Source organism: Dromiciops gliroides, chromosome 6 (genome assembly GCF_019393635.1).
Source record: "Dromiciops gliroides isolate mDroGli1 chromosome 6, mDroGli1.pri, whole genome shotgun sequence".
Lineage (NCBI taxonomy): Eukaryota > Metazoa > Chordata > Mammalia > Microbiotheria > Microbiotheriidae > Dromiciops > Dromiciops gliroides.
In genome coordinates, this window is record NC_057866.1 from 98,482,533 (window position 1) to 98,501,431 (window position 18,899).

The following is an 18,899-nucleotide window of genomic DNA, read 5'->3' on the forward strand; positions in this document are numbered from 1 at the left end:
GTGATGTCAAAACTAAAGATATCAAAAAATATCTTTTAAAAATAATAAATTCTGTTATAGAAACAAACATCAACAACAAAAGGCAAAGGGAGAAGTAAGGGGGGCCAGTAGCTCAACGGTACAGAAGAAGCCTTAGCAGCTGGGCAGGGAGTCACTTTGCCTCTTCAGTGGCCCATGCAGACTAAAGTACTCACTTAAGGATCTTCCCGGCTGTAGGCTGCTCTTCCCCCCAGTAGTAAAGGTCCATCCCAAACGGCATCACAGGTGCTCTCGCTCGCTCTTCTGCTAGCTTCCTTGCCTTGCTGTCATCAGCCTCTCCCATAGAAGCTGCCAGGGCACTTCCCGATACACTAGAAATCACAGAAAAAGCCAATGATGAAAGATAATAACAATGTCGCCATGACTCTGGCCTCCAAGGAGAGGCCATGTGGCTTCCTGCAAAGAGCAAGGGGCTTGGAGTCTGAAAAATCCCACTTCTGACACTAACTAGCTTTGTGGTCATGGGGAAATTACCTTCCTTTCTGACCTACAATCTCTTCTACTTCAAAATGGGGGTGATAATTCTTCTGCTACAGGGAATTCTTCTGTTACAGGGAAAGTCAGAAATGTGAATCTTTTTCTGGGGCATTTCTCTGTCTCTGGCTGCTTAGGTGTACAGACGGAAGTCTTCCTAATTTCAGATGAGAAGCTCCTGGATTAGACAAAGGGAATCCAGTCCAAACCCACCTTGGGGCCAGGTACGTCCATTCAAGCGGGGTTTAACAAGGGCATGAGCCTCAGATCTCAAATTGGAGGAGCCACAAGCAGAACAGTAACCATGGAGAACATAACACTCAGCTCTGAATTCTTTTCTTCCACTGGCCCAAGATGGCTAGCCCAAGATCATAAGATTTAGAACTTGAGGAGACCTTAGTCTAACCCCTCATTTTATAGGTGGGGAAACTGAGGTTTAAAGAAAGAAGGGATTTGCCTAAGGTCCCACAATTCTGACACTAAATCCAGGTATATTCTTTCACCAAGGTAACTTGGAGAAAGAAAAATTGGTTTATCTACCTCAGAAAGAAATTATTTCTTTTTAAAAGACCATTTTGGGGGTGGCTAGGTGGCGCAGTGGATAAAGCACTGGCCCTGGATTCAGGAGTACCTGAGTTTAAATCCGGCCTCAGACACTTGACACTTACTAGCTGTGTGACCCTGGGCAAGTCATTTAACCCCCATTGCCCTTAAAAAAAAAATAAATAAATAAATAACCTTTTTTTTTTTTTAAGAGACCATTTTGCAGATGCTCCCTATATACCTTTTAAAAATAGTTGGCATGGGGCAGCTAGGTGGCGCAGTGGATAGAGCACCGGCCCTGGAGTCAGGAGTACCTGAGTTCAAATACGGCCTCAGACACTTGACACTTACTAGCTGTGTGACTCTGGGCAAGTCACTTAACCCCAAGTGCCTCACTAAAAAAAAAAAAAAAGTTGGCCAGGGGCAGCTAGGTGGCACAATGGATAAATCACCCACCCTGGATCCAGGAAGACCTGAGTTCAAATCTGATCTCAGACACTTGACACTTCCTAACTGTGTGACCCTGGGCAAGTCACTTAACCCTCATTGCCCCACAAAAAAAACAAACAAAATAGTTGACCAACTGTGAAAATCCATTATAACTTTTCATCAATAAATATAGTAAAATACTCTTGAAAACAAAATGCCCGTTTTTATCCTTTTAAAACCTACTCTAGCCAGAGCAGTCCTGGAAAATCTTTGGCATAGAAAATAATATTCTTCTTCCATAATGGTCTACTATGGCTTTCATACCCCTCCTTCCCCATCTTCCACCCCTCCCACCATAGGCCATTTTTGCAATTACAAAATCATTCCAAAACCCTTTAAAGATATAGATAATATATTCATAGACTTTCAAGGTTCAAATGGCCCTTAGAAATTACCTAATTCAATCTCATGTTCAAATGATGAATCTCTTCTACAACATCTCCAATAATTAGTCATCCAGCCTCTGTTTGAAGACCTCCAACAATGGGGAACTCATTACCTCTTGAAGCACTCCATTCCACGTAGTGTGGGTACTCTGTTCCTCTGCAAGTGGTCTTAAGCCTATTCTAGCAGTAGATCGCTCTGAAATTATTGTTATTACTTATACTGGACTCCATCTCCTCCATCTCCTGCAACCCTGTAATGTCCTCCCATTGTCCTCAGTCCTGCTTTCTAGAACAAGTCTATTCTCTTCCACAGGAAGACCCTTCAGCTACCAAACAGAGGGGTGATCCCTACCAGCCCACCCACTCCATCTTCTCTTCCTGTAAAATGTAAACCATTCATGAAGGTTCAACTAAAGAATAAGACAGACTGGTCAGTAAAGCCTAGAGTTCTAAACAACGCAGCGCCAGAAAGACACATCAATAATTTGGTAGCCTTAGGGATCAGTCTGTGCAGCAAGGCCCATAGGCCCAGTGTTTCTGGAGGAATACAAAGGCTGGAGACCTGCTGGGCAGAGGAGAGAACTTGGGGAGCCTGTCTTGGAGCACCCTCAGGGTTGCTGCAGCACAGGTTGGGTCCAATTCTTCTTCATTGCGTCTTGGGTTAGCAGCTGAACTGAGACCGCCTGACTTCATTCCTCCTCCTTTACTTGGGGCTGACAGATGTGACAGAGGCTCTAGCCCTGAAACAAAGAAGTGTCTGTTAGTGGTATTTATACAGATCAAGGTGTTTCACAGTTTCCCATTGAACTCTTCTGGATTCTCTACTTGGTTAGCAACTGAAAAGGACTTCCACACTCCCACTGTTGGGATGGAGGAACAAAAGGCTAGTGGGGTTAAATCCTGGTCAAAGGCCCACAGCCAAAAAGGAAGGCAGTTAGTAAGATGTCCTCCAAATCTGGATGGCTCACTCTCCATTTGCTAAATCACGTTGTTCCTCAGTTTAAATAACCTTTAGAATAACACAATTTATTTGCTGAAAATATCCCTGAAAAAGGAAAGAGCAAAATGATTAGCATTCTAAATCTACTCTGTTTTTTGAGCCACCCTCTCAAGGGCCTTGGGGCTCCCCAATATAGACAGTTCCCAAACATTTAATTCTGAAAAGGGAAATTGATTCTTTCCAAATGAACAGCCAAGCTAAGCCAGAAGAGAACTACCCAAGTGACCCACCACCCTAAGGCCAACTCTTAGATTACTCATTGAAACAGCATCCAGAGCTGTTAAATTAGCCCAAACCAGAGGCAGGAGGAAAAGAAGTGGTAACAAAGATTTGGGCTGTGACAAGAATTTACATATGTATACAGTGGAAAACTGATAAGATTAAATCCAAATGAAATTAACTTGTCTACAAAAGTAAATCAGCAATGCCTTGATTTAAGCTACAATAAAGAAGGAATAAAGCAGATTTACCTTCTTCACCAAACACCATGTTCCATTTCCCAAGTTTTAATAGAAATACCAAAAGAGCCTAAGACTGTCCCCCTCGAAGCCCACACAAATATCAGCATAATTGACAGTAACTTGTCTCTAGTACGTTCTAGTAGCTAGATTCACATACCCTCACCTCTCAGGTGCAGATACCAAAAGGGCTAAGAAATAACCAGTAGGTTACAAGAGAGAACTATATACAGTGACAGTTCTTAAGGATACCTACTTTGGGGAACGGAGATCTCAGATAAATTAATCCGTTCAACCCTGAAAGCCACCTGTTAAGCTAATAGTTTAAGGGAAAATAACACTGCATTTATATACAGAATTTTAAGGATTCAAAAATACATTGTACACATTCTTCACATAGTTCATACAACAGCCCTAAAGGCAGCTAATTCAAGCACTAACACCTCCACTTTACAGGTGAGTAAATGGACAGCCCAGGGTACACAGTTAAGTGTCAGAAGCAGGACCCAAACCCAAGTCCAGTTCCCTGATTTCCATAATGTACATTGATAATCCTAGGGATCATCTCACCATCCCACCTCAACCCCATCCTCACCAGGTCCGGGAGGTGAAGGGACACCCAAGACCACACGGGTAGGCCTGCTGGCTCTGAGACATCCCTTCTTTACCCTTAGCCTGTACAGAGACTATACTGTCTTCCTCATTTGATTGGTGACCCAAGAGCCCCCTTCCTCATATTATGGATGTTCTTATGACCAGAGGAATAATTTTTTTTTAAGTGTACCTTCTGACCAGAAGTAATAAAAAGTGCACCCCAGGGGGCAGCCAGGTGGTGCAGTGAATAAAGCACTGGCCCTGGATTCAGGAGGACCTGAATTCAAATCCGACCTCAGACACTTGACACTTACTAGCTGTGTGACCCTGGGCAAGTCACTTAACCCCAGCTGCCTCACCAAAAAAAAAAAAGAAAAGAAAGAGTATCTGTGTTCAAATCCTCCCCCTGCTTCTTTGTGTCTACAACCAGTGTGATGTTAAGCAAGTCATTTAACTTCTGAGCCTGATTTGCAGCCCTATAAAATAAGTAAGTCAGACCAGATGGTCTCTTAAGGTCTCTTCCATGCCCAGATGCTATCATTATCTACAACAGAAGGACAGTTCTTAAAGTCCTGAGTGAGAAAATAATATTCATTTTTTATGATTATTTTACCTCAACTAAATCCTTCCAAAGATAGATATCTTGCCAACATAAAAAGTACCAAAGGAGGAAAACAGCAAGTTCAATGAGTCAGAAACACAGGCTCTTAAGATGACAGAGCAATAAGGCTCATGATCAAAGGAACAGACATCTTGCAGACATGCTTATGTTCAACCTGGGGGATAGCTCAAAAATGGAACCCTTTTTCCCTACTTCTCTTCCATAAGAGGTATTTATGTTGTTCAGCCATGTTGTTTTCTTCTTCTAAGACTCGGTCATCAAAAGCAAGCTAAATTAAATCTTTTTGAGTAAATCTCAATTCTATTATTAAAATCCATTATAATGAAACTTATTCTTCTGAATTCCCCTGCAACATGATGAAGATGTCTTTTTCCTCAAGTAAGGAATCCTGATTTATTTGGAGGGAACAGGGTACAAGAGGAGGGGGCACACACTTATAAGGATCATTGAAGTTCAGGAGCCCCTAAGTATCACTCACACCTTACCACATGAAAAGAGATGTAAAATATGGTGTTTCTAAAGTATATGTATTTTTGGTATGTATTCAAAAGACTGATGGGAAGAATCTCTGTCCAAAAGCATCATCCAAAAAAAGCTCAAATTTCCAATTTCTTACACAATTTCAGAGGCAAACCCACCCTTATTGACAATGACATACATGTACAAGGGAGCATCAGGAGCACATGTGTGCATACACACACACACACACACACTCACCCCCACTGAGGAAGGGCAAGACTGATAAGTGAACAATGTGACATTTAGATAGATACAATCACAACTAAAAGATCAATACAAGAATTCCTAAGAGTTACAAGAATGAAATATATTTTTCATTGATTTGTTGTTTTAAGCCATTAAAAAGATGGGTAAGCGTGTTAAAGAAGGGTAAATACTAACGGTGTTTAAAAAAAAACCTCCCATTTTAACATTGTTGTAGAAAATCAATCTCACTGACATACTTTTAAAGTAAAAGTCCCTAAAGCAGACAACATTCCTCAGACACCAAAGAACATTCGTTTTCAGAAAGAATAATGAGCTCTTGGAAAAACAAGAAACAAAATGGGATGGTTACAAACACCCAAATCAAGGAATTTCAACTGCCTCTTGCCTCCCGGCAGATACAAGTACAGGGTCTTGGCTCAAGCGTACTTCCAGAGTTGCCTTTAGAAAGAATCATAAAAATGTCCAAATCCCCTTTTTTGTTTAAATTGACCAAATGGCACCTATTTGCCTGAAGCAATAAAGCAGACAGTGTTCAAGAGATAAATCGATAGGAGGAAATAGAGAGGCTGGGGTTTCAGCTGAAAGTTAGGCTGCTGAATGCTGACATTATTGATTTTACCTAGTTCAGCTGGCCTTGTAATTAAAATGTAAATTTGAGAAAGAGATTATGTCCTGACAGAAATGGTGGGATTAAGGGGAAGATAAAAGCCCCTCAGTGAAAATTCAGAGAAAGAAATGAGAAAGAAAAAGAGCCCAGGTTTCTTCAGCTGTGTGGATTTAGCCTAAATCTAACGACTTCAGATTCACCTAAGTTTAATTGAAAAAACGGTGACAGAATATAAACTAATGTTATGAACTGCAACTCACCCCAAGGGCCATATTTACTATGGAGTTTGGGTGCTACCTTTTATGAACTCCAATGTAAAGCAATCTATCCCTGCTGGGGAAAGATAACCAACTGTATTTTCTCAAGTATTTTTAAAGTCATGCAGGTGCTTTGGTGCCTTTCTGCAAAATCCCATGCCTGATGGTGGGATGGGAGGTGAAGGGGGATGGGAGGGGGTCCTGGGGAGGGCTCTGGGAGCCAGGTCAGAGCCAGACAGAGGCTGGGGTTCTTTAACTCTCCTCAGAAGGAACCTCAGCGGTGGGCATAAGCAGGCCTTTCCAATGTGCTCACTGATAAGGATGACAGTGGTTGAAACTGAGAGCCTGAAAGGAGAAGGGACTTGGCCACCATCACAAGGGGCAAAAGCATTAAGATTCTACCCCTCTGCACATCCTCTGACTCCTAAGCCAGTGAGAATCCTGGGAGATCTGGTAGTGATCTCAGAAGAGGCTGGCAGTACCACTGCCAACCTCAGAAGGAAGGGCACAAGTGACTCATCAAAGGGATGAAAGTCCATCTCTGCAAACATGCCTGCATCTCCCTAGAAATGGTTTTCAGGATCCCAGGATGTGTTCTTGAGCCTGACAATGGTCATCCAACAAGAGGCACACACACATATGAAAAATCAAAGCATTTGTTCCAAGACTTGCTGCTATGATTACTGAACTTTTTGAAATTGTTTTGATGATTCCATTTCAAGACTAAACTTCCCCTCCCCACCCCAAATCCTGCAAGGGGCATACACTTTTAACAAAAGGGGATTAAAAATTATTGCACTGGGGGCAGCTAGGTGGCGCAGTGGATAAAGCACCGGCCCTGGATTCAGGAGGACCTGAAATCAAATTTGGCCTCAGACACTTGATACTTACTAGCTGGGTGACCCTGGGCAAGTCACTTAACCCCCACTGCCCCCCCCCAAAATCATTGCACTGATTTTTTTTCACAGTAATATCACAAATCAGGGCTAATGAGTATTCAGGGGTTAGTTTCAGTCCAAAGCTGCCTACATTACTGGAAAGAATAGTGGAAAAGATGAGGACTAGACATTGTTAAACGTGATTCCCGCTGGTTTTCTTGTTACTTCTCAAACACAATCATCCATCTCCCATCTCTGGGTCTTTGTACTGGCTGTGTCCCATGCCTGGAATGCCCTCCCTCCTTATCTCTGCCTCTCAAAATCCCTTTCTTCCTTAAAAATTAAACTCAAGGGGGCAGCTAGGTGGCACAGTGGATAAAGCACCGGCCCTGGATTCAGGAGTACCTGAGTTCAAATCTGGCTTCAGACACTTGACACTAGCTGTGTGACCCTAGGCAAGTCACTTAACCCCCATTGCCCCGCAAAAAAAAAAAATTAAACTCAAATGACCCCTTCCACCTGAAGCTTTCCTGATCTCAGCTGTGTGTCCACCCCTCTTCAAATTCTCTTGTATTTATTTCACATATATTTGGAATATATGCATTTTCCCCTCTCCAAATATCTGGACAATGTGTCTCCCCATCCAATAGAACTGAAACTCACTCAGGTTGGAGCCTTTCATTTTTGTCTTTGAATCTTCAGCACCTGACTCAGGGAAAGGGCTTGAAGAATTCTTATTGATAGAGTGATTAATTGATTGATAAATTTGTTCTGACCCCACCAGCTATGAGACCTTGGTTAAGTCACATCAGCCTCTCTGGGCCTCACTTTCCTTATCTGTGAGATGGTGATAAAAATACTTGTAGTAATTCCCTCACATGGTAAGGATAAAATGAAATTATGTATATAAAGTATTTTGTAAACTATATATAAATTCCTACTATTGTTAGTAGCAGTATCAGCACTTAAAAGCAGCATGGAGTAGTGGAAAGAAGGTTGGCCTGAGTCAGGAGGAGCTGGGGGTCACAGAGGGCATGTGACCTAGACCTTTGACTATGAGCAGGCAATTTTTCCCTACTCTAAGTTAGAGACAAGCTGCTAAACTGCAGCAGGGAAATGAGTTTCCATACAGGGAGTTCCCCATAGCAATTAAATAATAGGTCCAGACCCCTCCCCAAAGACACAATTACCCCCAGTAAAGGTTTTGCCCCACTTTGAAAATGCTTTAGAGTATAAAGCTGACAGAAACATGAGCTGTTTGTATTTAGCTCCATTCCAATAGGAGGCAGTGGAGGCTAGTAGAAAGAGTATCAGACAGTCACTGGCCAAATTCAAATCCCAGCTCTGGTATTACCATCTCTGTGATCCTGGGCAGGTCGCTTAATCTGTCTAAGATTCTTCAGAGAGCAGGAAACAAGCATTACAAAGCACTTACTACATGCCAGGCACTGAGCTGAGTTCTTTATAATGATCTCATTTGATCTTCACAGAACCTATGCAAAGGCATGGAGACATGAGGTATGAGAGTATCATTTACAGAGAATAGCAGGTACAGTAGGCCTGTTTGTCTGGAATGTGGCATACATAAATGGAAGTCAAATGAAATAAGTCTGCAAAGACAGGCTGAAACTGTAAAAAGCCTTGAATGCCAAACAGAGGGGTCTGCATTTTATCTTGGGGCACCAGAGAGCCACTGGAATCTATTGAGCAGAGGAATGCTATTGTCAAGCCTGTGCTTTAGAAAGTCAGTATATTTCCCTAAAGGTGCCCCAGGATCACACTGGCTTTTTTGATTATTCTATCACACGTTTGGTTCAGATTGAGCTTAGAATTCACTAAAACCTTCAAGGGTTATTTTTCCACATAAACCATGATTTAGCTGTGTTTCCCCCATCTTGTACTTGTGAGGCTTTTTGTGTTGTTGTTTTTTTTAAGAATGCAATTTCAATGTAAGTCAAAATGTGATACAGTAGCCAAAAGTAATAATTCCACCTTAGGCTTCAATGAGAGAGGCAGAGGGCATGTCATGGTCCTGTGATGCCCTGTCTTGATCAGACCAAACTCCTGGTCAGTTCTGGGTGACATTTCTAGAAGGCCAATGAGAAGCCAGAGTATGTTCAGAAGATCGATCGGAATGGTGAAGTGCCTTGAGATCATGCCCTCTCTGAGTGGCTGAAAGAACTGGGGATGGCTAACCTAAAGAAGAGGATGCTTAAAGGAGCATGATCGTCAGTTTGAAGCATCTGAAAGGGGATCACATGGAAGAGGAATGCAATTTGTTCCTCTTGGCTCTGGGAAACAGAACTAAGAACAGTGGACACAAGATTCAAGTAGAGGTAGATTTGGGCTTGATGTGAGGAAAACAATCTCAAACCAATAAAGCTCATCTAAATAGGAATGGGTTCATCAGGAGCCGGTAGATCCCCCAAGGAGAAGCTGGATGGCCACTTGTCAGGTACGTTAGGATACAAGGGGCTGACTATTCAGGTACAGATTGGACTAGAGAGCCTGGGGGGGGGGGGGCGTCCACCTCTTCCATTCTGTGAGAGTCTGTGAAGCATCATAGTTGGTGCCCAAAGATCTGGCACACTGGAGGCTGGCAGCGAAGAGGCACAGGGCCAATTAGTGTACACTTTTCCTTGCATCGAGAGTACAAGGCTCCAGCAGAATAAGATAGAGACCCCTTCTACTACACTGCTTTCAGAGCTCAGTGGAGACCAAAACAATGGAGAGCCATCAGTTTCTGTCCCAGCAACCTTGATGACAAGAACCAATGAGAGTTTGCTGCAAACCCACATCCTTCTTTCTGGCTTGTCCTTGAAGACTTGTCAGGAGCCTTCATTCAGCAATGCTGATGAGGTCTGTTTCACTTTTCTCCAATCTCACACAGCATAGGATAGAGCTTCAGCCTGAAATTTTCCAGGAGTTACTACTGTTGGGATCCAGCCAGTCATCCTAATTACAATGTCATCAAGCCCACATCTTTCCGTCTCGTCTGGAAAAATAGCCTGGAAATCCCAGTCAAATGTCAGATGCTTTGAGAACACTTACTTAGTTACGAGACTTCATTATCAAATGAGATGGACAGAATTTTAAGGGAATGTTCCAAACTAACTAAAGGCTAATCCTTTAAAATCTGCAGCTCTTGTGGCTTTTTCTCCTCTTTAAAAAGGGAATAATCATCTTTTCACTTCCAACTTCACAAGTATTTTTGAGGGAACTACTGAGTAGTACTTCACATTTATTCATACTTTGAATCACTGTGGTTGATTGATTAGGCAACACAATGTACTAGAAAGAAGTCTAGATTTGGAATCAAAAAAGCCTCAGTTTCAGTGGCAACTAGGTGGCACAGTGGATATCGCACCAGCCCTGGATTCAGGAGTACCTGAGTTCAAATCCGGCCTCAGACACTTAACACTTACTAGCTGTGTGACCCTGGGCAAGTCACTTAACCCCAATTGCCTCACTAAAAAAAATAATAATTAAAAAATAACAATTAAAAAAAAAGCCTCAGTTTCAATCCCAACTCTGCTGCCTCCTTGATCTTTGTGACCTTGGGCAAGTCACTTCCTCTTTTGGGCCACAGTTTTCTCAGATGCAAAATGAGGGGGGTTGACAAAGTGACCTCTGAGGGCCCCCTCCAGTTTGCAGCTCTCACTAATTGTGGGTTTCCCCCAAGACTTTGTCCTGGGCCCTCTTCTCTTCTCCCTCCATACCATTTCACTTGGTGATCCCATCTGCTCCCATGTATTCAATTATCATCTCCAGGCAGATAATTTACTGGAGGTCCTAACCTGACCTCCAGTTTGGTATCTTCAACTGCCCATTGGATACCTCAAAATGGCTGTTTCATAGACATCTTAAACTCGACGTGTCCAATAATGAACTCATTACCTTTTCCCCAAAACCTTCCTTCTGAACTTCTCTTTTACTATTGAGGGCACCGGCATCCTCCTCCTGATCATCCAGGCTCACAACCAAGGTATCCTTTATGACTCCGTACTCTCCCTCACCACACGTATGCAATCTTGACAAATCCAATCTTCCAACCTTCACGACATCTCTGGTATATATCCCCTTATCTCCTCCAACATAGCCACTGGTTTTGTTCACACCAGGACTACTGAAATAGAATGCTACTTGGTCTCCATGCCTCAGGTCTTCCCCCACTCCAATCCGTCCTCTTTTCAACTCCCAGAATGACCTTCCTAAAAGTGCACATCTGGCTATGTCACTCCCATACTCAATAAACTTTAATAGCTCCCTAATAATACTTCAAACATCAAATAGAAAAACTTCTGGCTTTTAAAGTCCTTCACAACCACTCCCCCCTTTCTATCTTGCTAGTCTTCTTACATTTTATGCCCCTTTACACACCCTAGGGATACACTGAAACTGGCCTTCTTGGCCTTCCCCTAATGACACTTCACCTCTCATTGTGGTGACTTTTTTTTTAATAGTTGTTACCAGTTTATTTATATAAAATCAATTTTACTTTTATAACAGTTATAAAAACAAAACTCTCTGATTCTCTTCTTTTTATAAAATAATATATATTTTTATTTACAGTTTTGAGTTCCAAATTTTGTCCCTCCTTCCCTTCCTCCCCTTGCCCCTCCCATAAGTTGTAAGCAATCAGATATGGGTTATACATGTACAATTATGTAAAACATTACCATATTAGTCATTTTGTGCAAGGAAACTTGAATAAAAGAAAAAAATGAAAGTGAAAAATAGCATGCTTCATTCTGTGTTCCATCAAAATCCATTCTTTCTTTGGAGGTGGATAGTATGGTTTCATCATTAGTCCTTTGGGACTGTCTTGCATCATTGTATTGCTGAGAATAGTCAAGTCATTTACTGTTTTTCATCAAACAATATTACTGTCTCTGTGCAATATTCTCTTGGTTCTGCTCACTTCACTATACATCAGTTCGTACATGTCTTTCCAGGCCTTTCTGAAATCATCCTGCTTGTCATTTCTTATAGCACAGTAATATTCCATCACCATCATATACCACAGCTTGTTCAGCCATTCCCCACTTGATGGGCATTCCTTTGATTTCCAATTCTTAGCTACTACAAAAAGAGCTGCTATAAATATTTTTGTACAAATAGGTCTTTTTCTCTTGGGGGGATGTCTTTGGTATATAAACCTAGCAGTGGTATTGCTGGATCAAAGGGTATGCACAGTTCTATAGCCCTTCGGGCATAGTTCCAAATTGCTCTCCAGAATGGTTGGATCTTTTCACAACTCCATGGTGACTTTCTGATGGCTCTTCTCTCTCTCTCCTCTTTCCACCATCCCACACTATCTTCCTCTTCATTGCAAGGTTCCAGAGAACTTATTTCTAAGAATCAATCCATTCCTTCCACTGCCATGAAAATCTTTCCTTTGCATAGATCAGTTCACATCACTCCTCTGCTCAAAAATCTTCAAGCCCATTTGAGGAGCCTGCCCCAAGCAGGCTAGGGTGAATGCATCAGATCCAAGGTGCCCAACCCCCTCATTTTACAGATGAAGAAAGTAAGACCCAGGAAGGTCAAGTGACCAGTCCCAAGGTCACAGATCTAAAAAGGAACATAACCAGGCCTCGACCCAGGCCCTCTGACTCTAACAGAGGTGCTCTCTTGCCATGCTGATCTACTGACCTACCTTTCTCTCTTGTACAGTCTCTCTGGCAAAGCAGCATTTCAGGAAAAACCAGAGGTCACGTCAGCCTTCTGGAATCCCCAATAAACCACCTCTTTCCTTCCAGGGTTGACGTGGTTATCCTAGTTACCCCATCTACTAGTTAATTACTTTTTAAACTTGCAGACACATCCTCCATTTAAATGGTGGCTCTGTGTGTCTGAGATAAAATGCCAAGTTTACATTTTATCTTCTTCCAGAAAGGGCTAAGAGAGCCTGCAAAATACCTAGCCTGCGGTCCCAGCAGGCCCCAGGTGTGCATAAGGGTAAATAGGGATTATACAAATGAGAGGTCATTAAAGGGCTGGTAATGTTAATTTGGCATGACACCCCTAATGGGTTATATCTTCACACTTGAGTTACCTAATCATCTAAATTCTTTTAACAAATTTACATTTCATTTTAGAGATCCAGATTCAAATTGACTTGTCCTCTATCACCAACAAAGCTTTGGATATTGTTTTTATTTGCTAACCTACCCATCACTTAAATTTGGCTTTAGGGGTCTAGAAATATGCTTGGGTGTACATTTTTCTTCCAGAAAGAGATCTAAAACCCTGAGATGCCAAAAATCCACATAGCTGATTTAATTCAACAAATGTTTATTAAGTCCCACTATGTGCAAGGTACTGTGCTAAATCCTGAGAAATAGGAAGATAAAATGTGACAGTCTTTGTCCTCAAGAGTATACTCCAAAGCACAGCACATAAACACAGGAAGGTATAATACATGTTAGAATGTAATAGGAGGAAAGGAGAGATCCAGGCAAAGGCTCAGAGAACATTCTCTGATAGAAGATCAGGAGAGGCTTTGCAAATAGTCTAGGTGGGCTAAGCATAGTTGAGAAAGAGAAGAATTCTGAAAGCTAGAAAGGATGAGATGCCCAAACTATGCATGAGGGAGGAGAGAGAGAGATGGCCTAATCCTGGAGTCAAAGAATCAGACATGGAGAAATCAATAACAATAATAGTAGTAATAATCACTAGCAATTTATATAGCACTTTAAGGTTGACAAAGTGCTTAATAAACTTTTTCTCATTTTATCTTCATGACAACCCTGGAAGGTAAGTGTTTTACAGATAAGGAAACCAAGGCAGACAGAGGTGAAATGACTTGTCCAGAGTCATACTGTGACTTCCTGACTCTGCCTGTCTATCCAGTGTACCACCTAGCTGCTTCTGAACAAGCAACAAGTAGAAAAGAAGATGTGAGAGCTTTTGTGGCCAATAGGCTGAATGTGAATACCTGAGATTCTGTAGCCTGATACACAGTCACTAACCCCATGCATCTGTTTTAACCTGGCTGTTTTCATCATTCACACACACACACACACCTATTCCCTTCTCCCCCTCTCCCCAGTTTCCCACCTCTTGCCCTCATAATTGAAGTAAAAATACAACATTGCCTAGATGGTGCTCTTGTCCTGCTCTCCAACTCCATAACTTCCCAGATGGTAACTCCCTTCCCTGACCACCAACCTCCTTTGTGTTGTCTCCCCATGACCATGTTCCTTGAGGAGCAGAGACTGTCTTGATTTTGTCTTTGTATCTTCAGTATTTAGCACTTATTAAGTATTTAGTAAATAATTTTTATTTAGATGCCTAGAAGCCTACTTTCCCTAGAATGGCCAAGTGTGTGAAGGGCTATGATATGAAAGAAGATGGGAAAGGTAAGCTGCAGCCAGATTGTGGAAGGCCATGAATGCCTGAGGAAAGAATGTGTATTCCTTAAGAGAGGCATGGGGGCAGCTAGGTGGCACAGTGGATAGAGCACTGGCCCTGGATTCAGGAGGACCTGAGTTCAAATCCGGCCTCAGGCACTTAACACTTACTAGCTGTGTGACCCTGGGCAAGTCACTTAACTCCAACTGCCTCAAAGAGAGAGAGAGAGAGAGAGAGAGAGAGAGAGAGGGAAGGAGGGAGGGAGGGAGGGAGGGAGAGGGGCAGGCATTAAGGAGCCACTGAGCAGGAAATGATGTGATTCTGAATTCAAAGGTAAATATTTTTTTTCTTTTTGGGGAAAAAAAAAATCCAGAACACATTTCTCTAGAATAAGGAACAGATGAAGTGTTCAAATTAAACTATGGAGTCAGAACCTTGGTCAATTTCAAGAAGTGTGTGTTATGGGTTGCTGTATCATATAACACAAATAGCAATTTGATTATTTCTCAAATATGTTTTTTAAAGCCTACAATTATTGAGACAGAAGATAAAAAATGTGAAACAGTACTGGAAATTTTCCATGGCATAAAAACAATGTCAGTCATATTAACATTTCTTACCACTGAAAATGCCTATTTCTAAAAGCTAATTTTAAAAGTTTAAGTCTCAAGCCAATGAGACTCAGTGGTTAATAATTAATATGTGCTACAGTAGTAGCACAATGTACTTTTTTTAAAGGACAGTAAAAGGGAGGCAGTAAAGTCACCGTGGCAGCTTCATGCTGATGCCCAGCCTGCCTTGAAGGTGGGCACACACTCTACTTGCTGGGAACTATGGCTGAGATCTGGGAAGAATGGGTCCCGGTGGTAAGGGAATCTATCCCAACAGGACACAGTGTGGCCAAAGCTCTACTGTGCTCAGACAACACCATCTGAGAATGTCCCTGGGGCTTCCCTGTACCACTGGTCTGTCAAAAAATGGTATATGTCTGGTCTGAGGCTTGGATGCTGCCCCTCTAATATAATAAAGACTCTGTGGGCCTACGCATGCACAAAAGGAAGCAGCACCAAACATATAGTGTATTCTGTTAAACAGGTTGACTCTTTTCTTCTCAGTCTCCATAAGGTACTTGAGAAATCCCCATAAAATGCTTCTGATAAGAATGGGGAGAGGGGAAGGAACTGGAAAGGAAGAGACAGAAAAGAGAAAGGGCTATAAATGAGGGGATCAATATTAAATCAGTGATGAGTCTGTGTCAACACACTCAGATTCAACCGATTTGGGTCCAATCAGTCAATGCAGTTTACTGCCTTGGAAACTTGGATGTAAGAAACCTAGGAGTAGAGGCAGACAAAACATTGTACAATGAACACCCCACTGAACTTGAGGTCAGAAGATTTGCAGCCTAGACTGCCCTGGAGTGGTGACCTTGAACTGGTCATTTCCTCATAAGAATGCTTTCGCTATGTACCTCACAGGGTTGCTAAGAGGAAAGGGCTTTGGAAACTAGAAGATACTATACAGATGCTATAATTAGAAGCACCCATCATACCACTTTGTATTCTTAAGTTTCAGATAAGCAGAAATTAATTTAGGGCCCATGGAATTATGATCATCTCAGTTTACATTTATATAGCACTTCACCATTATCGAGTGTTTCAGATACACTACTAATTTGATCCAACAACCCTGTGAGACAGATAGTGAAAGCATCTTAATCCCCATTTTACAAGGGCTGGAAGGCGTGAAATGATTTTCCTTGTAGTGAGTGGAAGAGCTGAGGGTGGAGCCCAGGCCCCCCAACCCCAAGTCCCAAGACCTTCCATTAACACTGCTTCTCAAAGTTCACCATTCAGGATGAGAATTGAACAAGCCACTCTCCATCCATATCTATGATAAAGATTCATCAACTGGGGTAAAATCCCCTAGAAACAAAGGACTACATGGAAAAACCAATATACAATACATGATGAACATTCTACCTTCTGTGAGCATTTAATTTACCATAGAACATAGAGAATCTAAATAATTTTGGATAATAAAATAAACTCGGAAATCAAAAAGGGTTTGGCCTGTGAAACCACAGGTTTCAGTGGGGATAGAACCGACTACCTTTCAAATACAGAGCACCTTACTTTTATCCCTTGAGCTGAGAGAGATGTTCTTTTGGTTAGTGCAGAAGCTGAATTATTTTCCCTGAACATCAAAGAAACTGGAGCACTAATGCTAATAATATGCTAAGCAGGACATCATGGTACATTATTAGTATAATTCTATTAGACTTTGAGGCAGGGGAGGAAGAGTTAGTTGTTTCTTAAAATTCTTCTCACCTGGTTGAAAATGTTTAAAATAAAACTTTATTAGTAGGCTCTCAAAACCATAAAACATTAAAACTGGAGGAACATTAGAGACCAGATAGTCCCATCTCATTTTACAAAGGAAGGAATTGAAGCTCAGAGAGAGAAAGGGACTTAGTTGCCCAAAGTCACACAGCTTTTGTAGACCTCATTACCACAAATCTGATTTTCTAGAAATGTCTTTTCTGAAGATCAGGCAACACAGTTCCTCCTTGTACACACAAGTGACCCTCCTCACATCAGCAGAGCCAAGGTCCTCTTACTAAACATCAAAGGCCCAGGCACCACTGGGCTCTGTCAGTCACAGGGTTTCTACCACTTCCCCAGCTGATGGTAAATCTACATCTCCCCCCAACAAAGTTAAAAGATGAGAGAACACTAAATGTGAACCACAGAACAATTAACAAGTTTGTGTGTAACTAGAACCTGCGTGGCCCAGTGGAGAAAATGCTGGGGAGGAGATCCTGCTCACAGGCCACAACTCATTTCCCCTGAACTCTTTATCTTTAATTTCCTTATCTATAAAATGGGGCTAACAATAGTTGCACTATTTAAGCAGTTGGAGAGAGTGTTGAACCTGGAGTCAGAAAAACCTGAGTCCAAATCCTTTCCTCAGGTATACACCAGCTGGGTGATCCTGGAAAAGCCTATCTGCCTCAGTTTCCTCTTTTGTAAATGAGAATACTAAAAGCACCTATTGCCCAGGGTTGTTATGAGGGTAAAAGGAGCTCACATTTGCAAAATACTTTGCAAACCTCAAAGCACTATGTAAATGCTAGGTATTATTTACCTTGTGGAAGCATTAAAAGGATCAAAGGAGAAAACTGTATCAGCTACAAATTTGTCATCATCATTATTATTACAGAACAGAAACTGGAATCTGGGTGGAGGAATTTACAAGTGGCAGGGCTTTTGTTTGGACTTGGAGCTCAGACTACCCCAATTCCCCTTTGCTCATCTCCTCCCAAGGCATCCTATCCACCCCAACAAGGGGCATTCATTACATAAATCCATCAGCTACATTCTGGAAGGCTGTGGGTGGCAGAGGGGGAGTTGTACTTGATGGAACTATCATTTCAGTTCTTTATGGTCCACTAATTCACCTGTCAGCTTTATTAGTGCCCAATAATGTGTTTAATCCCCCAAACCTTTCCCTAGTGCTTGGGAAGGCAGTAAGAATAAAATCCCATCTGGTCACTGATGAGCGACCAGCCCACAGAGCACTGGGGCTATGCCCCAGTGACCACTCCCCATCCCTTGAGAGGTGGGTGAAGCCCAGCTTCCAGTCAGACCCGAGCTGCTGATATTGTCATTGCAGCAAGCAGTGTAAAATACTACCCAGTTTCCCCAAGACCTCATCATCCATATTTCTACCCACTGGCTATTTATACACTTAAACTTTTTTCTCCCTTTGAGCAAATAAATATCTTGGTTTCCCAAGCACCCAACAGCTTTCCTCAGCAAGCCATGGCAGAGCTCAGCTGAATGAAATAAGTGCCTGGGCTCTCCAGTGCTGCTTCTCCTCGAAAGTATTTGTTTATCTAGACCCAATCACAGCTCCCCTATCTGTGTAATGACTTCCTCCCAGCAGCCAGAGAGATTACCCACACCACTGATCACTTTATTACTTCATAATGGCTGTTTATTTACTTTACTGCAGCAGTAACACGGAGGGATAAAGCCTTTCACAGCTGGGCAAACTCACCATACTCCTTCCGCAGGTGGTCTGGAATGTGGGGCTCATAACCTTCCTTCTCGGGCACCTCCACAAAATCCACTTCATCTTCATCTTCATCGGAGTCAGCATCTAAGGCTTGCCTCTAGGGAAAGAATCATGCCCTAAGCACAGACAAAAACTCATTTGGAGCCACCTCAGATGAAAATATTTGTCTACCAAAAGGAGGGGAGAGTGTCTATCAAACACCCTCCCACCCCACTCCAGTAAGTTCATTTATAACTCAAGTTTTCTCCCTGTGACTGGAGGACAAGTCATTACCTATGGCAGGACTATATTTCAAAATACTAAATATCTCCTAAACCATCCTGGATCCTTAAAATCTCTCCCTAAAATGTGAGCTTTGAGGATTCTCCCTTAAGTATGTTATTTGCCAAT

At 42.1% G+C, this 18,899-nt stretch overlaps 1 protein-coding gene across 1 annotated transcript in view; it reads right to left on the reverse strand.

The window, feature by feature from the left end:
• Positions 1–18,899, reverse strand: part of UVSSA (UV stimulated scaffold protein A) — a 110,711-nt gene that overhangs the window by 39,792 nt on the left and 52,020 nt on the right. The window contains 3 exon segments of the mRNA XM_043969481.1: positions 195–350; positions 2,494–2,671; positions 18,492–18,606. Coding sequence (XP_043825416.1) covers positions 195–350; positions 2,494–2,671; positions 18,492–18,606 — 449 coding nt within the window.